At 38.9% G+C, this 20,498-nt stretch overlaps 1 protein-coding gene across 1 annotated transcript in view; it reads left to right on the forward strand.

The window, feature by feature from the left end:
- Window positions 1-213: 213 nt before the first annotated feature.
- SEPSECS (Sep (O-phosphoserine) tRNA:Sec (selenocysteine) tRNA synthase) overlaps window positions 214-20,498 on the forward strand; it is a 139,956-nt gene continuing 119,671 nt past the window's right edge. Inside the window, 5 exon segments of the mRNA XM_053704085.1 lie at window positions 214-380; window positions 6,847-7,001; window positions 12,967-13,024; window positions 13,026-13,086; window positions 13,178-13,336. Of these exon segments, the coding sequence (XP_053560060.1) occupies window positions 267-380; window positions 6,847-7,001; window positions 12,967-13,024; window positions 13,026-13,086; window positions 13,178-13,336 (547 nt within the window). The 5' untranslated portion in view covers window positions 214-266.

The following is a 20,498-nucleotide window of genomic DNA, read 5'->3' on the forward strand; positions in this document are numbered from 1 at the left end:
GCACAATCACATGATCAATTTGCGGTTCAAGCCTCGTTCTAGTTTTTGAAGCCACGCCCCATATGAATGTTGTTATGCTTCTGTAAATGTGCTGAGCTGAAAGCTGGCTGTATATGTTCTTTGCACATGACTTGACATTCCGCCCCGTTATGTTCTAATTGGTGGGATATAATTCTAATGGGTGTTCTAATTCTAATGGGTGGTGCCGACCGCTTTCTCTCTAAAGCTAAGACCAGTGGTTGTGGCTACTGTCATTAGCAGCTGTCATGAATAAGGAGAGTTTTAGTGCTGGCGAACAATTGGTGTCGCCAGCATATATCCGCCAGGGCATGCAGGCTCGGCGCACGCACGAGGAGCTCATACGAATCCTGCTAGAGAAGGTAACAAAAGGACGAGGCTGCATGATAATGCTAACTTTAAACGGCCTTGCCAACCTGAGCGCATGGCATTGTGGTTGTTGTAGTCCTACCCTCACACACACACACACACACACATATATATATATATATATATATAGGCTTACCAGAAGTCCCACTTTTACTGGGATTGTCCCGGTTTGGAGGCACTGTCCCAGTGTCCCACCCAGTTGTTCATTCTGTCCCAGTAGGGTTGCCACCTCCAGGTTTCAAATCATGTGTCTGGGTTTCAGCCCACCTGAAACCCAGACACATTATTCAAAATGACTGGACTGTGGCTCTCCAGCATAGTTGGATGCTGGTACTTTGTTACATACAGCCCTGCTTAGCTTAACGTTCGTGTCCTTCAAAGTTTACATTTAGTAATACAGGCTGAGTGAGCAGCATAAGGTTTTTTTAATTTTGTAGTACTACTTGGTTTATTTTTCTAATAATTTAACACCCCCCCCCCCCCCGACCCCTGGTGACATTGCCGGTAATACACCTTTAGGGGAATCATTTGGGTATGACTAGGAAGTACGGACAGGCAGGATTTTTGGCCTGGATCTTGCTTTACTTCATGCAGGATAGCATTTTGGCTATAATCTTTCTGCATTATGGTATAGAGTAGCCTCTTAAACAGCTTTAGCAGGTACGTGTTTCTTTTTTACTTTCATTTAATGTTGTATTTATGCCTTATCAGTATTTGGCTCTGTTCCTTAATTAGACACATAAAACACATATTACACTGCAGATATTAAATTGTGAAATTGATAATTATGAAAGTGATAATTATGCTTGATGTTTGGCATTATTTAGAATCTGAGATTTAGATTAATGATTTATTTGCCATCACAATGTAATGGTGCCTTTTTCACTAGGGGGTGGTGTTATAGTCTATTTAAACTGTGTGATTCACTTGTTTGACTGAGGAAGGGTAGAGTATCCACGAAACATTACACACATAAAAGCTACTACTTTAAAAGGACCATAATTGCCACGCCCCCTTGACCACGCTCCTGACCACACCCCCACTAGCACCGCACCAGGTGGTCCCAGTTTCACCTCTACAAATTTTGGTAAGCCTATATATATATATATATATATATATATATATATATATATATATACTATGTACTGAGTAAAATACATGATGTATTTATTTTATATAGGGATTGCGACACATGGACTTGAGGCATGGGATTAGGGTTGCCAGCTGTCTGCCCACAAATACTGGGCAATATGTAGGTGACAGTGCACTATGGAACAATACCTTCCCCCAAAACATTATCCAACACTTGTGATCCTGTCATGACACATCTAGTTAACCAATCACAAAAGACAAAATGTGTGCAGGCACCACTCCGCAGCTAGCTCCCACTAGTGCAGGATATGTGCATATTCTTTTTCAACAAGGGATACCAAGAGAACAAAAAGTGTCTTAAAATGACATGCTCTATCTGAATCATGCACTTTTATTTTGACTTTCCTATGACTTTAAGAATAATCTGATATGTATTTTAGACAAACTAGAAAAAATCTATAAATCACAAATGAAAGTGTTTAATAATGACGTTTTAGAAAAAGCTTTCTTCTATACCATATCAGGAAATATATACACACACTTTGTTCAACTCAGGACCTTTTTGATAAGTGCACCACCTGGCTGATTTTACTGACCACCAAGCAAAAATGAGCTAATATTAAAATTTATAATTGTTTATTGCACAAATTTAATTAAATATGTTAAATTATGCAATTATCTTGTGCTTTGGATAGCAAAAAATAGAAAGTATTAAACTGCCCCCATCTGGCAACTTTATAATGCTTCCTAGCTGAAAATAATTTCTGTGGAGAACACTGTATGTGTTATATATATATATATATATATATATATATATATATATTATATATATATATATATATATATATATATATATATATTTGCCTTATTTGGACCAGGCAATCTGGGCTTTAGTTAGCTGTCAACCAGGCTAGCCAGGTCATAAGGTCATAAAGTTAGTATAAAATGTATTTATTTGCAGTTGTTATTAGTTAGCATGTCTAGGCAGGAGCAGCATTGCACTATTGGGCGCCAGCTGCTGATTAGTGGTTGTACATATATGCCTACTGTCATTGCTCATCGAATATGTTCAGCTAGCTCCCAGTAGTGCATTACTGCTCCTTCAACAAACGATACCAAGACAATGAAGCAATTTTGATAATCAAAGTAAATTGGAAAGTTGTTTAAAATTGCTTGCTCTTATCATGAAATAAAAAAAAAATATTGTTTTCTTTCCCTTTAAAGGGACAGTCAACACCAAAATTGTTGTTTAAAAAGATAGATAATCCCTTTATTACCCATTCCCTAGTTTTGCTAAACCAACACAGCTATAATAATACTGACCTCTGTGATTAACTTGTATCTAAGCATCTACTGACAGCCCCCTGATCACATGACATTTTATTTATTATCTTATTGACTTTCATTTTAGCCAATTAGTGCAGTGTTAGTCACGGGCGTGATCGTAATGTTATCCTATATGGCTCACATGAACTAGCTCTCCCCTGTTGTGAAAAGCAAATAAAAAGCATGTGATAAGAGGCGGCCGTCAAGGGCTTAGAAATTATCATATGAGCCTTCCTAGGTTTAGCTTTCAATTAAGAATACCAAGAGAACAAAGGAAAATTGGTGATAAAAGTAAATTGGAAAGTTATTTAAAATTACAAGACCTATTTGAAACATGAAAGTTTTTTTTGGACTTGACTGGCCCTTTAATGTTTGTGCTGAGAAAATACCAGAATCAAACTTTAAAATAAATGTTTGTATCCTCTTCGTTACAAAGTGTAAGTAGCCCATAATAGTGATAAATCTGTTTTATGTTCTGTAGTGTAATCACAAAGGCAAAATATAGTAGTAAGGACTTAGAGCCCTAAAACCCTTAAAGTGAATGTAAAATTTAATGAATGAGTTTTAAAAATACTATTAAAAACCGGGGCACTTTCGTTCATTAACCCTTTGAGTGCTAAGCAATTTCCCACCTGGGTGCTAAGCTGGATTTGAGGGTTTTTTATTTTTTAAAATATATATTATTTTAAACTTTTTTATTTTTTTCTTCAGATCCCCAATACTTATACCATTGGGAAGGTTAGGCGATTACCTTTTCAACAGTGGGTCTTGGGGGTCTGTATCTGCTTAGATGCCTGAGATACAGGCTTCTAAGCAGCATGCCCCATTTCCCTATACTGTCCATTGTACATTTGCATGGGTGACGTAACCATGCAAAACGCGAAGCCCCCGCGATGCCTGTCACTATACAGGCGCCGATCGCCGGAGTGGGAGTCGATGGGAGCCCCCAGATTGCCCTCAAGGTGGGTGAGTGCTAGCGACGGCTCTGAGCCGTCGTCAGCACCTGACTGGGAAAATTTGCGACGGGTCAGAGCCGTCCTTAGCACTCAAATGGTTAAACTTTACATTGCAGCGCTTTTTAAAAAAAAACAAAAAAACTTACTTTTTTCTTTAGCAAACACAGACCGTGATCCTTTGCCCGCAGTTCCTCTGTACTTTACTCAGCAATGATGAAACCGGCTTCCTCTAATCATGGCATGCCCCCTGGAGCATCCGACTCGTGAGGCCACGCGGGTGATTGAGGAAGCCGGTTTCGTCATTGAGGTGCTATTTACAGCATAAGAAGCGGGCGGAGGATCGTTTGCTAAAGAAAAAGTTAAGTATTTAAAAAAAAACAAAAAAACGCCGCAATGTAAAATTTTTAAAGTAAAGTGACCCTGTTTTTAATAGTATTTTTAAAAACCGGGCACTTATTCATGAAACTTTACATACACTTTAATAACTGTAATATCCATTTAAATTCTACATTGCTGTGCAGCTGACCCACAACAAACCAGTTATATCAATAAGGTATTAGGTGGAATAGTATAAAGCACCTTAAAGGTATAGGAAAGTCAAAATTAAACTTGCGTAATTCAGATAGGGCATGTAATTTTAAGACTCTTTTAAATATACTTCTATTTTAATGGGCTTTGTTCTATTGGTATCCCTTGTTGAAAAAGAATACGCACATATCCTACACTAATTTGAGCTAGCTGCTGATTGGTGCCTGCACACATTTGTCTTTTGTGATTGGATAACTGTCTGTGTTCAGATAGCTGCCAGTAGTGCAATACTGTTCATTCAGCAAAGGGTAACAAGAGAATGAAGCAAATTTGATAATAGAAGTAAATTGGAAAGTTTTTTAAAATGTTATGTTCTATCCGAATCATAAAAGAAAATGTTGGGGTTTCCTATCGCTTTAAAGAATGATGGTGTAAGGTCAGATAATGCTCTGATCCAGGTCCTAGAAATTTACCTGGCCACATGTTAAAGGGACACTGAACCCACATTTTTTAATTTGTGATTCAGATAGAGCATGCAATTTTAAGCAACTTTCTAATTTACTCCTATTATCAAATGTTCTTTATTCTCTTGGTATCTTTATTTGAAATGCAAGATTGTGAGTTTAGATGCCGGACCATTTTTGGTGAACAACCTTGGTTGTTGTTACTGATTGGTGGATAAATTCATCCACCAATTAAAAAGTGCTGTCCACAGTCCTGAACCAAAAAAAGCTTAGATGCCTTCTTTTTCAAATAATGATAGCAAGTAAATAGGAGTAAATTGGAAAGTTGCTTAAAATGCTCTATCTGAATCACAAAAGAAAAAAATTGGGTTCAGTGTCCCTTTAAATAGATGTCTGTAAGAAATCACTAACTCTGCATATGCGTATGTATGTGTTTGTATATGTCTGGCGAGTGCCGGGTTTTCTGTGTGTTGTGTTGATAATGTTTGTAATGCTTCCCTGCGGACCTGTCACCCAGACTGCTCTGGGGTTAACTGCCTGGGTTGCTGGGAACTTTGCAGCTGTCTGTCAGGGTTCAGGGCTGTGGAGATTGCTGTGGCTTAGGATGTGTACCCAGTCCAGTCTGTGAGTGCGGTCTATTCCTGTGTTTAATATTAATATATATATATATATATATATATATATATATATATATATATATATATATATATATATATTTGTGATTTAAAAAAGACTAAATAATAATTCAGACAGAGCATACAATTTCCAACAACTTTCCAATTTACTTCTTTTACTTAATTTGCTTTATTCTTTTGGTATCCTTTGTTGAAAAGTATACCTAGGTAGGCTTAGTAGCTAAGAGCTAATTGCTGGTTGTTGGCTGAACATATGCATCTTGTGATTGGCTTACCAATGTGTTCATAAGTTCCCAATAGTGCATTGCTCCTCCAATAAAGGACATCAAGAGAATATAAGTAACTTGGAAGGTTACTCTATCTGAATCATGATTTTTTTTTTTTGAGGTTTCATGTCCCTTTAATATATAGTGCTTCAGTCAAAATTAAAGGGACAGTCTACTCCAAAACTTTTATTGTTTAAAAAGATGGATAATCCCTTTATTACCCACTCCCCAGTTGTGCATAACAAACACATTTATATGAATATACTTTTTACCTCTGATTACCTTGTATCTAAGCCTCTTCTGACAGTCCCCTTATCACATGGCTATTTATTTATTATCTATTGACTTGCATTTTTGCCAATTAGTGCAGTATCCTACACAACTCCATGGGAGAGAGCACAATGTTTATCTATATGAGACACATGAAGTAGCAGTCTCCTGTTGTGAAAAGCTAATAAAAAAGCATGTGATAAGAGGCTGTCCTGTAGTGGCTTAGAAACCAGGCATAAATGTAGAGGTTTAAATGATATACAGTATATTAATATAACAATGTTGGTTGTGCAAAGTTGGGGAATGGGTAGTAAACAATTTTGGTATTGACTGTGGCTTTTAAGATTTTTAAAACGATGTCACAATGTTTAGTCCTGTAATTGGAGAAGTAAAACTCCCCTCATAAATTGCATCCTTTTGAAGAAGAATATTCAAACTGCTATTGCAGTTTTAAAATGCAGTTTTTTCTCTTTTTGTTAAAGGGCAATTATATTTATAAATGTACGTGTCATTTTAAGACTATTGACCCTAGACTACTGTGTTTTAACCCATGCAAAGGGATTAAACACAAAGAAATACCGCTAAGGACTTGCAGAGCACTGCTGGTCCCGAGCAGAAAACGCAGCTGATCCAGTCGGCAATTCTAGTTCCACATTTTATTTGTGGGACTAGTGCTGCTGTTTGGATCAGTTCCATTTCCACTTGGAACAAACAGTGCTCTGCAAGTCCTGAGTGGCATTTCTACCGTGCGAGGTCAGACACACAGTGATCTCGAGGCGATAGTCTTAAACTGACATGCTCTAACGGATTATAGCATGTAATTTATTTTTTTTACTACAATGGCCCTTTAATCCTTTATTTAATGCATTTATATACTAGTTACAGCACACATTGGGTTATTTTCCTTTTTTTACTCTTATAGGGTAAATGCCCTCAAGATGCCTGGGATGAAAGCACAACTGAACTTTTCCTACAGGAGCTTGCAGTCATGGACAGCAATAATTTCCTTGGCAATTGTGGAGTTGGGGAGCGAGAAGGAAGAGTGGCGTCTAGCTTGGTTTCTCGACGGCATTACCGGTATTATTAATTTCATACCAGCTTGACCACCCAGATACTAACACAGCGTCCTATAAATTAAAGAGACAGTGCATAAATAGTTAAAGGGACAGTAAAGTCAAAACTAAACATTCATAATTCAGATAGAGCATGCAATTTTAAACAACTTTCCAGTTTACTTCTATTATCAAAATTATGTTGTTCTTTTGCTATCCTTTGTTGAAAAGTTAACCTAAATATTCTGATAGGGGCTTAGGAGCGTGCACATGTAATTCTGACTTTACTATCCCTTTAATAAATATTTCATTAAATATAAAACCATAATACAACATTCAAATGCAATAAAAAGTTATAGTTGCATTAAAAAACGATGAGATGATGGGGGCCTAGTTATCAAGCCGTCAACCTCAAATACGCTGCGTATTCCGCAGCGTATTTGTGGCGAGGCTGATTCGCCTTAGTTATCAAAGGCTCGAGACCGGCAAAAGTAGAATTTTGTGACGTAAACTTCGATCCGCCGGACTCAGTCCGACACAGATCGATTCTTACGTCACTCCAGATGTTCCGCACACAAGTACGGCACAATCTCACTACTTTTGCTAGTTATCAAAAAACTAGCAGGTACGCTCGGCACTTTTACGGCCAAGCGTACCTGGTTTTCAAAGCGCCAGCCTGGAGGCGGCGGATCCCATAGGAATCAATGGGAGTCTGACCATAGCGAAAGTACAAGTTCGCTGCTGACAGACATCCCATTGATTCCTATGGGAGCTGTCTACACCTAACACCCTAACATGTACCCCGAGTCTAAACACCGCTAATCTGACCCCCCCTACACCGCCGCAACTAAATAAAGTTATTACCCCCTAAACCGCCGCTCCCGGAGCCCACCGCAACTATAATAAATGTATTAACCCCTAAACCGCCGCTCCCTGAACCCCGCCGCAACCTATATTAAATGTATTAACCCCTATCCTGCCCCCCCTACACCGTCGCCACCTATAATAAATTTATTAACCCCTATCCTGCCCCCCACTACGCCGCCGCCACGGTAATAAAATTATTAACCCCTAAACCTAAGTCTAACCCTAACCCTAACGCCCCCCTAACTTAAATAATTAATTAAATAAATCTAAATAAATTAACTCTTATTAACTAAATGAATCCTATTTAAAAACTAAATACTTACCTTTAAAATAAACCCTAATATAGCTACAATATAATTAATAATTATATTATAGCTATCTTAGGATTTATATTTATTTTACAGGTAACTTTGTATTTATTTTAGCTAGTTAGAATAGTTATTAAATAGTTATTAACTATTTAATAACTACCTAGCTAAAAGAAATACAAAATTACCTGTAAAATAAATCCTAACCTAAGTTACAATTAAACCTAACACTACACTATCATTAAATTAACTAAATAAACTACCTACAAATAACTACAATTAAATACAATTACATAAACTAACTAAAGTACAAAAAATAAAAAAAGCTAAGTTACAAAAAATAAAAAAATAAGTTACAAACATTTAAAAAATATTACAACAATTTTAAGCTACTTACACCTAATCTAAGCCCCCTAATAAAATAACAAACCCCCCAAAATAAGAAAAATCCCTACCCTATTCTAAATTAAATAAATTTCAAAGCTCTTTTACCTTACCAGCCCTTAAAAGGGCCATTTGTGGGGGCATGCCCCAAAAAGTTCAGCTCTTTTGCCTGTAAAAGAAAAATACAACCCCCCCCAACATTAAAACTCACCACCCACATACCCCTAATCTAACCCAAACCCCCCTTACAAAAACCTAACACTAATCCCCTGAAGATCATCCTACCTTGAGTCGTCTTCACTCAGCCGAGCCACCGATGGAACTGAAGAGGACATCCGGAGCGGAAGAAGTTAATCCTCCAAGCGGCGCTGAAGAAATCTTCCATCCGATGAAGTCATCATCCAGGCGGCGCTGAAGAAGTCTTTGATCCGGCCGATGTCATCTTCCAAGAGGCGCTGAAGATGTCTTCTATCCGGGTGAAGTCATCTTCCAAGCCGGGTCTTGAATCTTCCTTCCGCCGACGCGGAACCACCTTCTTCACCGACGGACTACGACGAATGACGGCTCCTTTAAGGGACGTCATCCAAGATGGCGTCCCCTCAATTCCGATTGGCTGATAGGATTCTATCAGCCAATCGGAATTAAGGTAGGAAAATCTGATTGGCTGATGGAATCAGCCAATCAGATTCAAGTTCAATCCGATTGGCTGATCCAATCAGCCAATCAGATTGAGCTCGCATTCTATTGGCTGATCGGAACAGCCAATAGAATGCGAGCTCAATCTGATTGGCTGATTCCATCAGCCAATCAGATTTTTCCTACCTTAATTCCGATTGGCTGATAGAATCCTATCAGCCAATCGGAATTGAGGGGACGCCATCTTGGATGACGTCCCTTAAAGGAGCCGTCATTCGTCGTAGTCCGTCGGTGAAGAAGGTGGTTCCGCGTCGGCGGAAGGAAGATTCAAGACCTGGCTTGGAAGATGACTTCACCCGGATAGAAGACATCTTCAGCGCCTCTTGGAAGATGACATCGGCCGGATCAAAGACTTCTTCAGCGCCGCCTGGATGATGACTTCATCGGATGGAAGATTTCTTCAGCGCCGCTTGGAGGATTAACTTCTTCCGCTCCGGATGTCCTCTTCAGTTCCATCGGTGGCTCGGCTGAGTGAAGACGACTCAAGGTAGGATGATCTTCAGGGGATTAGTGTTAGGTTTTTGTAAGGGGGGTTTGGGTTAGATTAGGGGTATGTGGGTGGTGGGTTTTAATGTTGGGGGGGGTTGTATTTTTCTTTTACAGGCAAAAGAACTGAACTTTTTGGGGCATACCCCCCACAAATGGCCCTTTTAAGGGCTGGTAAGGTAAAAGAGCTTTGAAATTTATTTAATTTAGAATAGGGTAGGGATTTTTCTTATTTTGGGGGGTTTGTTATTTTATTAGGGGGCTTAGATTAGGTGTAAGTAGCTTAAAATTGTTGTAATATTTTTAACATGTTTGTAACTTTTTTTTTTTTTTTTGTAACTTAGCTTTTTTTTATTTTTTGTACTTTAGTTAGTTTATGTAATTGTATTTAATTGTAGTTATTTGTAGGTAGTTTATTTAGTTAATTTAATGATAGTGTAGTATTAGGTTTAATTGTAACTTAGGTTAGGATTTATTTTACAGGTAATTTTGTATTTCTTTTAGCTAGGTAGTTATTAAATAGTTAATAACTATTTAATAACTATTCTAACTAGCTAAAATAAATACAAAGTTACCTGTAAAATAAATATAAATCCTAAGATAGCTATAATATAATTATTAATTATATTGTAGCTATCTTAGGGTTTATTTTACAGGTAAGTATTTAGTTTTAAATAGTAATAATTTATTAAAGTATAGTGTAGTGTTAGGTGTAATTGTAACTTAGGTTAGGATTTATTTCACAGGTACATTTCTCTTTATTTTAGCTAGGTAAGCTATTAAATAGTTAATAACTATTTAATAGTTATTGTACATGGTTAAAATAAATTGAAAGTTACCTGTCAAATAAATATAAATCCTAAGATAGCTATAATATAATTCTTATTTATATTGTAGCTATATTAGGGTTTATTTTAAAGGTAAGTATTTAGTTTTTAAATAGGATTCATTTAGTTAATAAGAGTTAATTTATTTAGATTTATTTAATTAATATTTAAGTTAGGGGGGCGTTAGGGTTAGACTTAGGTTTAGGGGTTAATAATTTTATTACAGTGGCGGCGGCGTAGTGGGGGGCAGGATAGGGGTTAATAAATTTATTATAGGTGGCGACGGTGTAGGGGGGGCAGGATAGGGGTTAATAGGTTTAATATAGGTTGCGGCGGGTTCATGGAGCGGCGGTTTAGGGGTTAAACTCTTTATTTAGTTGCGGAGAGGTGCGGGATCAGCAGGATAGGGGTTAATAATTTTATAATAGAGGGCGACGGTGTAGGGGGGGCAGGATAGGGGTTACTAGGTATACTGTAGGTGGCAGCGGTGTCCGGGGAGCGGCGGGGTTAGGGGTTAATACATTTATAAGAGTTGCTGAGGGGTCTAGGAGCGGCGGTTTAGGGGTTAATACATTTATAAGAGTTGCGGCGGGGTCTAGGAGCGGCGGTTTAGGGGTTAGTAACTTTATTTAGTTGCGGGGGGCTCCGGGGGCGCCGGTATAGGGGGTAGAACAGTGTAGTTTAGTGTGGGTGCTTAGTGACAGGCTAGCAATAAAGCTGGGAAAAAGCCGAAGGGCAGCGAGATCGGATGAGTGATAACTGTCACAGTCCGCTGCTCATCGCCCCGCGGCTTTTTGACAGCTTTATTTGATAACTTAGGCGAACGTATTCAAGGTCCGCGGCGGCGAAGGTAGGCGAGCTTAGGCGGACGTATTGGGCCGGCGAAGCCAGAAAAGTAGACGGCTTGATAACTAGCCCCCGATGTCTCTCAACAGTTGTCTGTCTGGCCAAACAGTAACCACAACTCATGTCATAGCCACGCCCCTTCTGCAGGTGTGTCATCCTCCTAGTGCTCACATCATCCTGTAGCACTCGCATAACATGCTTTGTAAGCAACAGTCTAGCTGCTCCTTTATGGATGGAATCCAGTGTAGTTCATTTTCTAGTCCTTACACTTATACTTGTACTTATAAATGTTAAAACACCTTAAAGGGACACTCAAGTCAAAATTAAAGTTTCATTATTCAGATAGAGAATGCACTTTTAAACAACTTTGCAATTTACTTTCATTAACAAAATGTGCACTTTCTTTTTATATTTAAACTTTTTGAGTCACCAGCTCTTACTGAGCATGTGCAAGAATTCACAGAATAAACGTATATGCATTTGTGATTGGCTGATGGCTGTCACATGGTACGTGCATGCATTTGTAATTGGCTGATGGCTGTCACATGGTACGTGCATGCATTTGTAATTGGCTGATGGCTGTCACATGGTACGTGCATGCATTTGTAATTGGCTGATGGCTGTCACATGGTAGGTGTATGCATTTGTGATTGGCTGATGGCTGTTACATGATACAGGGGGAGTGGAAATAGACATAACTTTTAAAATTGTCAGAATAAAATCTACTACTCCATTTAAAGTTCAGACAAAGTGCTAGTGCATTGTCTTGTTATCTTGCATTTGTTGATTATGCAAATCTACTTTGTTGACTGGTCCTTTAAATAAATATCAGTTTCAAAGGTTTAAAACAAAAACAGTACATTCCACATTTGCTAGCATGTACAGCCAAGTTGAACTCTGGACCTATAGTCCATTTAGGCCGATATTAACCCTCACAAAGGTGTTAAACACATAATGTTCAAGCAATAGTGTAATAATATAATGTCCTATCACATTACAGCATTTTATTATTGCTTTCTTATGTCCCTTTAAAGTTCCTTTTAAAAGGGCTATGAATACTAAATAAATTCTAAATAGACTAAAGTATTCAAAGTAAATATTAGCCTGAGAATAATATGCAGAAGTATTTTTTTTTAATTATATTCGTTGTTTAAATATTGAAATAGTAAGTGTAAAGCTTTAGTGTACATAAAGCAAAAGGCATTATTTCTTTGCTGAGGCCAATTAGAGGCAGTTATAAATGCGTCATTAGAATGTGCAGGCAATGACTGTGAGGAATATAGCAGTCTGCACCTCCACTTTTAATAACAGAAATTGGAAAGCCCACAATATTCTTATTTTAATTAGATAAACTTCCAAAACAAATAATGTATATTGCAAAAAGTTTTTTATTGTGATTTAATCAAACATTTTATATTACTGTCTTAAAGTGTTTAATTTCCAGGTGATATGAGGGGGAGTGGTCTATTCTGTTTATACCCTCATTAGGAGTAAGACTGTTGAGTATTTTCTAGTGAAATTAACCTACATATAGAACATTTTAGTATTTTTCTTAAACTATTCCCTTTTTCTTTAGATTAATACATGGGATTGGAAGGTCTGGTGATATATCAGCAGTCCAGCCAAAGGCAGCGGGGGTCCAGCCTTTTGAATAAGCTAACAAATGCAATAATGTTGGACATTATAAAAATGTCTGGTATGTGGTGTTTTAAAGAATGTGAATTTTTTTTTTTTGGTGAAATGTTACCTGATGAAGTAATAATTATTTTTCTAATGTAATATCCTAGGTGTACGAACAGCGACCAGCTGCTTTGTGGTTCCCATGGCAACTGGCATGAGTTTAACCCTTTGCTTTTTGACTCTCCGATATAAAAGGCCAAAGGCAAAATATATCATATGGCCAAGGATAGACCAAAAATCATGTTTCAAATCGATGATCACTGCAGGTAAATACAGTATTTTATTATTTTTTATTTTTTTCCCTTTCATTTAATAGATAATCCTTATTCTTAAAATGGAGTTTTAAAGTTTTGTGTGTATGTGTGTGTGTATATATATATATATATATATATATATATATATATATATATATATATATATATATATATATATATATATATATATATATATATATATATATATATATATTTATTTATTTTATTTGCATTTTAACATGTGCAGAAGAGAGGGTTATTTTTTTTTTAGCTGTCCTATATCAAGCAGCATCTGAAATAACTATTTTTAATCATTAACTGTTGTAAATGGAGAATCAAATAGAATGCTTTGAATTCAGCTGAGCAGAGCATTACAATTCCTTCAGGCTTAAAAATATAAATTGACAACCGTGAAAGTAATCACTTGGTCTTTTATACTTCATACAGGCAATGCCTCATTGTTTCTTGACCATTGGGGAAAAAGGATAATATTACAAAAGAAAGCAAAAAGTCTTATTAAGAAGCAGATATCCCATCTATAAGACAAACTGACACTTATTGAAGCATTAACATCTGTTAAAGTTGTTCCCTGAGTTTGGTAGCATATGAGGCCTCATCCGTCAGAAATCCTCAGTCAAACATTAAACCTTAGACTAGCTGTTTATATGCGCTGAGAAATATGCTTAAGATTGACACAGGAAATGCACTTTTAGAGAGCTTACGGCTAGATTACGAGATTTGCGTTATGAGTGAAAAAGCAGCGTTAAGGCTCTTTTTCACTACCGCTGGTATTACGAGTCTTGCAGGTTTAGCTGCACCGCACACTTTTTTTGGCTGTAACGCAACATAACTACCGCAGCTTTCAAAAAGTCCTTTTTCAATGGGACTTCCATAGCGCCGGTACTACGAGTTTACCTGGGAGGCCAAAAAGTAAGCGGTACAGCCTATACCGCCAAGATCCATACCATAAACTGAAAGTCAATAGTTATGGGTTGTAACATAAAACTCATAACTAAACCCCCGAAGATCCACTTACAGTTTTTGAAGAACCGCCAAGATCCATACCATAAACTGAAAGTCAGTAGTTATGGGTTGTAACATAAAACTCATAACTAAACCCCCGAAGATCCACTTACAGTTTTTGAAGAACCGACATCCATCCTCAACGAAGCCAGGAGAAGTCTTCATCCAAGCGGGCCGAAGTCTTCATCCAAGCCGGCAGAATCCATCCATCCGGTGCGGAGCGGCTCCATCTTCAAGACATCCGACGCGGAGCATCCTATTCTTACAACGGCGACTGAAGAATGAAGGTTCCTTTAAGGGACGTCATCCAAGATGGCGTCCCTTAAATTCGATTGGCTGATAGAATTCTATCAGCCAATCGGAATTAAAGGTGAAAAAATCCTATTGGCTGATTGGAACAGCCAATAGAATGCAAGCTCAATCCTATTGGCTGATCCAATCAGCCAATAGGATTTTTTCACCTTTAATTCCGATTGGCTGATAGAATTCTATCAGCCAATCGGAATTCAAGAGACGCCATCTTGGATGACGTCCCTTAAAGGAACCTTCATTGTTCAGTCGCTTAAGAAAAGGATGCTCCGTGTAAGTGTAGGTAGGTGGCGGCGACATTGGGGGCGGCAGATTAGGGGTTAATAAGTGTAGGTAGGTGGTGGCAACATTGGTGGTGGCAGATTAGGGGTTAATAAGTGTAGGTAGGTGGCGGCAACATTGGGGGCGGCAGATTAGGGGTTAATAAGTGTAATGTAGGTGTCGGCGATGTCGGGGGCGGCAGATTAGGGGTTAATAAGTATAATGTAGGTGTCTGCGATGTCGGGGGTGGCAGATTAGGGGTTAATAAGTGTAATGTAGGTGGTGTCGATGTTGGGGCGGCAGATTAGGGGTTAATAAGTGTAATGTAGGTGTCGGGGGGCGGCAGATTAGGGGTGTTTAGACTCGGGGTTTATTTTAGGGTGTTAGGTGTAAACATAAATTTTATTTCCCCATAGGAATCAATGGGGCTGCGTTATGGAGCATTACTCTCCTTTATTGCAGGTGTTATGCTTTTTTTTTTTTAGCCTGCTCTCCCCATTGATGTCTATGGGGAAATCGTGCACGAGCACATAAAACCAGCTCAACCAGCAGCGCTGGTATTGGAATGTGGTATGGAGCTCAATTTTGCTTTACGCTGTAATATTGCCTGATAACGCCGGGTTATGCAAACCTGTAATAGCAGCGGTGACAATAACTTGCAAGTTAGCACCGAGCAGCTCTTACCGCAAAACTCGTAATCTAGCCATTAGAAAATAAATAAGTATAGGTAATATAGGATTTCTAGCTGTCCTACACAATAATGGATGACCAGTGAGTAATGCAGAGAAAGCCGTAGGTGTTTTAATGATAATCAGTTGCCATGAGCTTGTTTGCTGTATGTCTATGAATATGGTGCAATGCTAAAACGCATTAGCCATACAACTATCTTTTAGCACCTGTTTTGTATCAATAAAGGCTATATTTTAATACACGGTGGAGCCCACTCACTTTTTCTGTTTTTCTACTGAATTTTGTTTACCATATTCCTTAATGGATCTTCAGCCCACTTTGCCTGCAGCCTGTGGGTTACACTATATGGCCAAAAGTATTTGGACACTTGATCACATCTATCTGAGCTAATTGGAACTTTTCAAAACAATGGGCGTTAATATGAAGTTGGCTCCCCTTTGCTGCTATTACAGCCACATCTCCTCAGAAAAATCTTTCCACATGAATTTGGAGCATGTCTGTGGGAATTTGTGCTCATTCAACCAAAAGTGCATTTGTGAGGCCAGGCACTGATGTAGGACAAGAAGGTCTGGCTTGCAATCAGTGTTCAATTTTGTGCCAAAAGGTGTTCATTAGGGTTGTGGTCAGGGCTCTGTGTAGGCCACTCAAGTTCCTCCACATCAAACTCATCAAACCATGTTCTGACCCTGTTTTGTGCAGAGGGGCTCAGTCATTCTGGAACAGGAAAAAAACCCTCACCAAACTGTTGTCACAAAGTGTGAAGCACCCCAATTGTCTAAATTGCTGTTGTAGCATTAAGATGACCCTTCACTGGAACTAATGGGTCTAGCACAAACCCTGAAAAACAGCCCCAGACCATTATCCCTCTCCAACCAAACTTTACTGTACACACTATGCATTCTGATGGGTAGCATTCTCCTGGCATCCCCTCACCCAGATTCATCACTTCAGAGAACTGGTTTCCACTGCTCAAAAGTCCAATAGTGTGATGCTTTACACCACTCTAGCCTACACTTGGCAGTAAACATATTGTTGTGAGGTTTGTGCACAGTCGCTCGGGCATGGAAAACTATTTCATGAAAACTCCCAATGCACAGTTCTTGTGCTGTTGTTGCTTTCAGAGACTGTTTGGAACTCTATATTGAGTGATGCAGCAGATGCTAGGCAATATTTACGTGCTAAACACCTCTGCACTCAGCAGGCCCACTCTGTGAGTTTGTGTGGTTGTACTATTTTGTGACTGGGCTGTTGTTGCTTCTAGATGCATCCACTTCACAATAATAGCACTTACAGTTGACCGGAAGCAGATGCCATAGGTGGCATCCAATGGTAGTGCCTCTTCAATACGACCCATTGTACTGCCATTGTTTGTTTATAGAGATTTTGTGGCTATGTGCTGGATGTTATGCAACTGTTTGCAATGGGTGTGGCTGAAACACCCCACACTCAATAATTAGTAAGGGTGTCCACATGCTTTTGGCCCATATACAGTGTATATGCCCATAACCCTTATGAGGCATATTTAACCCTATGCCTGCATTAGACATCTGATAAATTTCTTGCAGACCTTGTCAGTTGTATGCCTACATTGGAACCCAGTGCTATCAGCTGTGTCCATTTTTTTTTTTATTCCTTGTACAGGAAAGGCAGTCGGAATACTACTCATTCCAACTGAATACAACTGGCATCTCTAGAAATATATAGTTTAATGTTTATTGTAGTCCAATCTATAAGATTTTTTTTTATTTTTAAAAATGTTTCCTTACTGAATAAATTACTGTTTTGTTGTTTAAAGGGATAGAAAATGGAAAATGCATGATTTAAATAGAGCATGTAATTCTAAGACACTTTTAAATGTACTTCTACTTTCAGATTTACTTCTCTGGTATCCTTTGTTGAATAAGAAAGTGTTCTCCCCAGGACCTTTTTGTCAAGTGCACCACCCGGCTGATTTTACTGACCACCCGGTTAAAATTTTAGCCAATATTAATCTAAAATGAGCTAATATTAAAAATGTAAAAATTTTTTTTACACAAATTATCATTAGATACCCTTATGTTCAATTATTCAACTAATTTGTTCTTTGGATAGAAGAAAATGATATAACATTAGAAAATATTACACTGCCCCCACCCGGCTACTTCATAATTCCACCCGGCTGGCAAAATGTTCTGTGGAGAACACTCTAAGATGTACATATCCTACGCCATTGGTGGATGCTTACATTTGTTTGTCATTGGCTCACCAGGTGTTTAAAGCTAGCTCCCACTAATGCATTACTGCTCTGAGCAATAGAGCAATCATATTATCCCCTTTAATGTGTATTTTACCTGCTGGAGTGTATTTGATTGTTTGCAAATGGCTCCCTTACATTTATTTGAAAAAGCTGCTTTTGCCTGTAGAAACCACCACCTACAATGAAAATATGAATAACACATTCTCAGTAGTTATGCAAATAGTAGACAATAGCACTAATTAATCCTCCCAGTGGGGGTTAGGAGAGATTTTTGCATTTGAAATAGATGGTTGTGCCCTGCCATAATTTATCATTTCAATACCTAACTATATTGAGACATATAAAACATATCTGCTTTTCCATGGGCATGTCCTAGAGAAGAAAAGGTGATGATTTTAATGAGCAAAACCAGCTATTTCTAATAAAAAATTAACACTGAAAACAAAATTTATGCTTACCTGATACATTTCTTTCTTTCCGGACATGGAGAGTCCACAACGTCATTCCAGTCACTAGTGGGATATTCACTCCTGGCCAGCAGGAGGAGGCAAAGAGCACCACAGCAAAGCTGTTAAGTGCCACTTCCCTTACCCATAACCCCCAGTCAGTCAGCCGAAGGGAAATGGAAAAAGAAGATAACACAAAGGTGTAGAGGTGCCTGAGGTTTAGTAATAACTTACTGTCTAATCTAAACATTGGGGTCGTGGACTCTCCATGTCTGAAAAGAAAGAAATTTATCAGGTAAGCATAAACCTTTTTTCCCTAAGACATGGAGAGTCCACAACATCATTCCAATTACTAGTGGGAACCAATACCCAAGCTAGAGGACATGGAATGAACAGGGAGGGAGAACAAGACAGGCAGACCTAAACAGAAGGCTCCACGCTTAAAGAACCTTTCTCCCAAAGGAAGCCTCAGCCGAGGCAAAAATATAAAATTTGTAGAATTTGCTAAAAGCATGCAAAAAAGGACCAAGTTGCAGCCTTGCAAATCTGTTCCACAAAGCATCATTTTTGAAAACCCAAGAAGAGGAAACAGCCCTAGAGAGACTATGAGCTGTAAGTCTCTCAGGAGGCTGCTGTCTAGCAGTCTCATAAGCTAAATGAATCATACTTCTCAACAAGAGGGAAAGAGAAGTAGAAGTAGCCTTCTGACCCTTACGCTTTCCAGAGAAACAAACAAAACAGGGCAGAAGACTGGCGAAAATCCTTAGTAGAAATTTTAGAGCGCGCACAACATCCAAGTTGTGCAACAGACGTTCCTTATGAAAGGAAGGATTAAGACAGAGAAGGAACAACAATTTCCTGATTAATATTTCTATCTGAAACCACCTTAGGGAGAAACCCCAATTTAGTACGAAGGATCGCCGTATCCATATAAAAAATAAGGTAAGGCAAATTGCACTGCAAAGCCGAGAGTTCAGAATCTCTCTGAGCAGAATAAATAGCAATAAGAAACAAAACCTTCCAAGATAACAGCTTAATATCTATGGAATGCATTGGCTCAAATGGAGCCTGCTGCAAAAACTCTAAGAACTAGGTTAAGGCTCCGAGAATGAGCAACAGGAAAAACAAAGGCCTAATACTAACCAGGGCCTGACAAAAAGATTGAACATCTGGCATATCCGCCAGACACTTATGAAAAAATAATAGATAATGCAGAAATCTGACCTTGCAGAGAGTAGCCCCTTGATTCGCAGCAATAGCGGTATGTACGCCATACCTTATGGTAAATCTTACCATTAATAGGCCTGTGAGCCTGAATCATAGTATCAATGAATGACTCAGAAAATCCATGCTTAGTCAGAACCTAGGCGTTTAAACTCCATGCAGTCAGCTTCAGAGAAACAGTATTTAGGTGGAGGAAGGACATTGAGTTAGAAGGTCCTTCCTCAGATAAAACCTCCAAGGAGGAAGAGATGACATCTTCACTAGGTCTGCAAACCAGATCCTGCAATGCCATGCAGGAGCTATCAGAATTACAGATGCTCCTCTCCCCTGTTGGATACGAGCAAATACTCGAGGGAATGAGCGCAAACGGAGGAAACAGGAATGCTAGACTGAAAACCCAAGGAACTGCCAGAGCATCTATCAGGGCGGCCTAAGGATCTCTGACCTTGAAACGTACCTTGGAAGCTTAGCGTTCTGACAAGACGCCATCAGATCCAACTCCGGCACCCCCCCCACTTGAGGGTTGACCTGGAGGAAACACCACCGGATGAAGAGCCCACTACCCGGCAACTGAGGCCAAGCCGACAGGGCATTGAAGATCGCTCTCAACTCCAATATCTTTATGGAGAGAGAAGACTCCTCTAAAGTCCATAGGCCCTGAGCCTTTAAAGAGTCCCAGACTGCTCCCCAGCCACAGGCTGACGTCCGTAGATACAATCCCCAAGGAGTGTCACCGGAAGCATGTGCCCTGCGACGGATGAACCTGAGAAATCCACCACGAGATAGAGGATTCAGATCTATCTTCTGCAACAGATCCGAAAAGTCTCCGTTCCACTGCCTGAGCATGCATAATTGTAGAGCTCTGAGATGGAATCGAGCAAAAGGAATGATTTCCCATGGAATAAACATCAGACCAATCACCTCCAAGCATTAAGTCACCGATGGACGAATAGCAGACTGGAGAGAAAGGAACGAGGCTAGAATA

This window comes from Bombina bombina, chromosome 2 (assembly GCF_027579735.1).
Source record: "Bombina bombina isolate aBomBom1 chromosome 2, aBomBom1.pri, whole genome shotgun sequence".
NCBI lineage: Eukaryota > Metazoa > Chordata > Amphibia > Anura > Bombinatoridae > Bombina > Bombina bombina.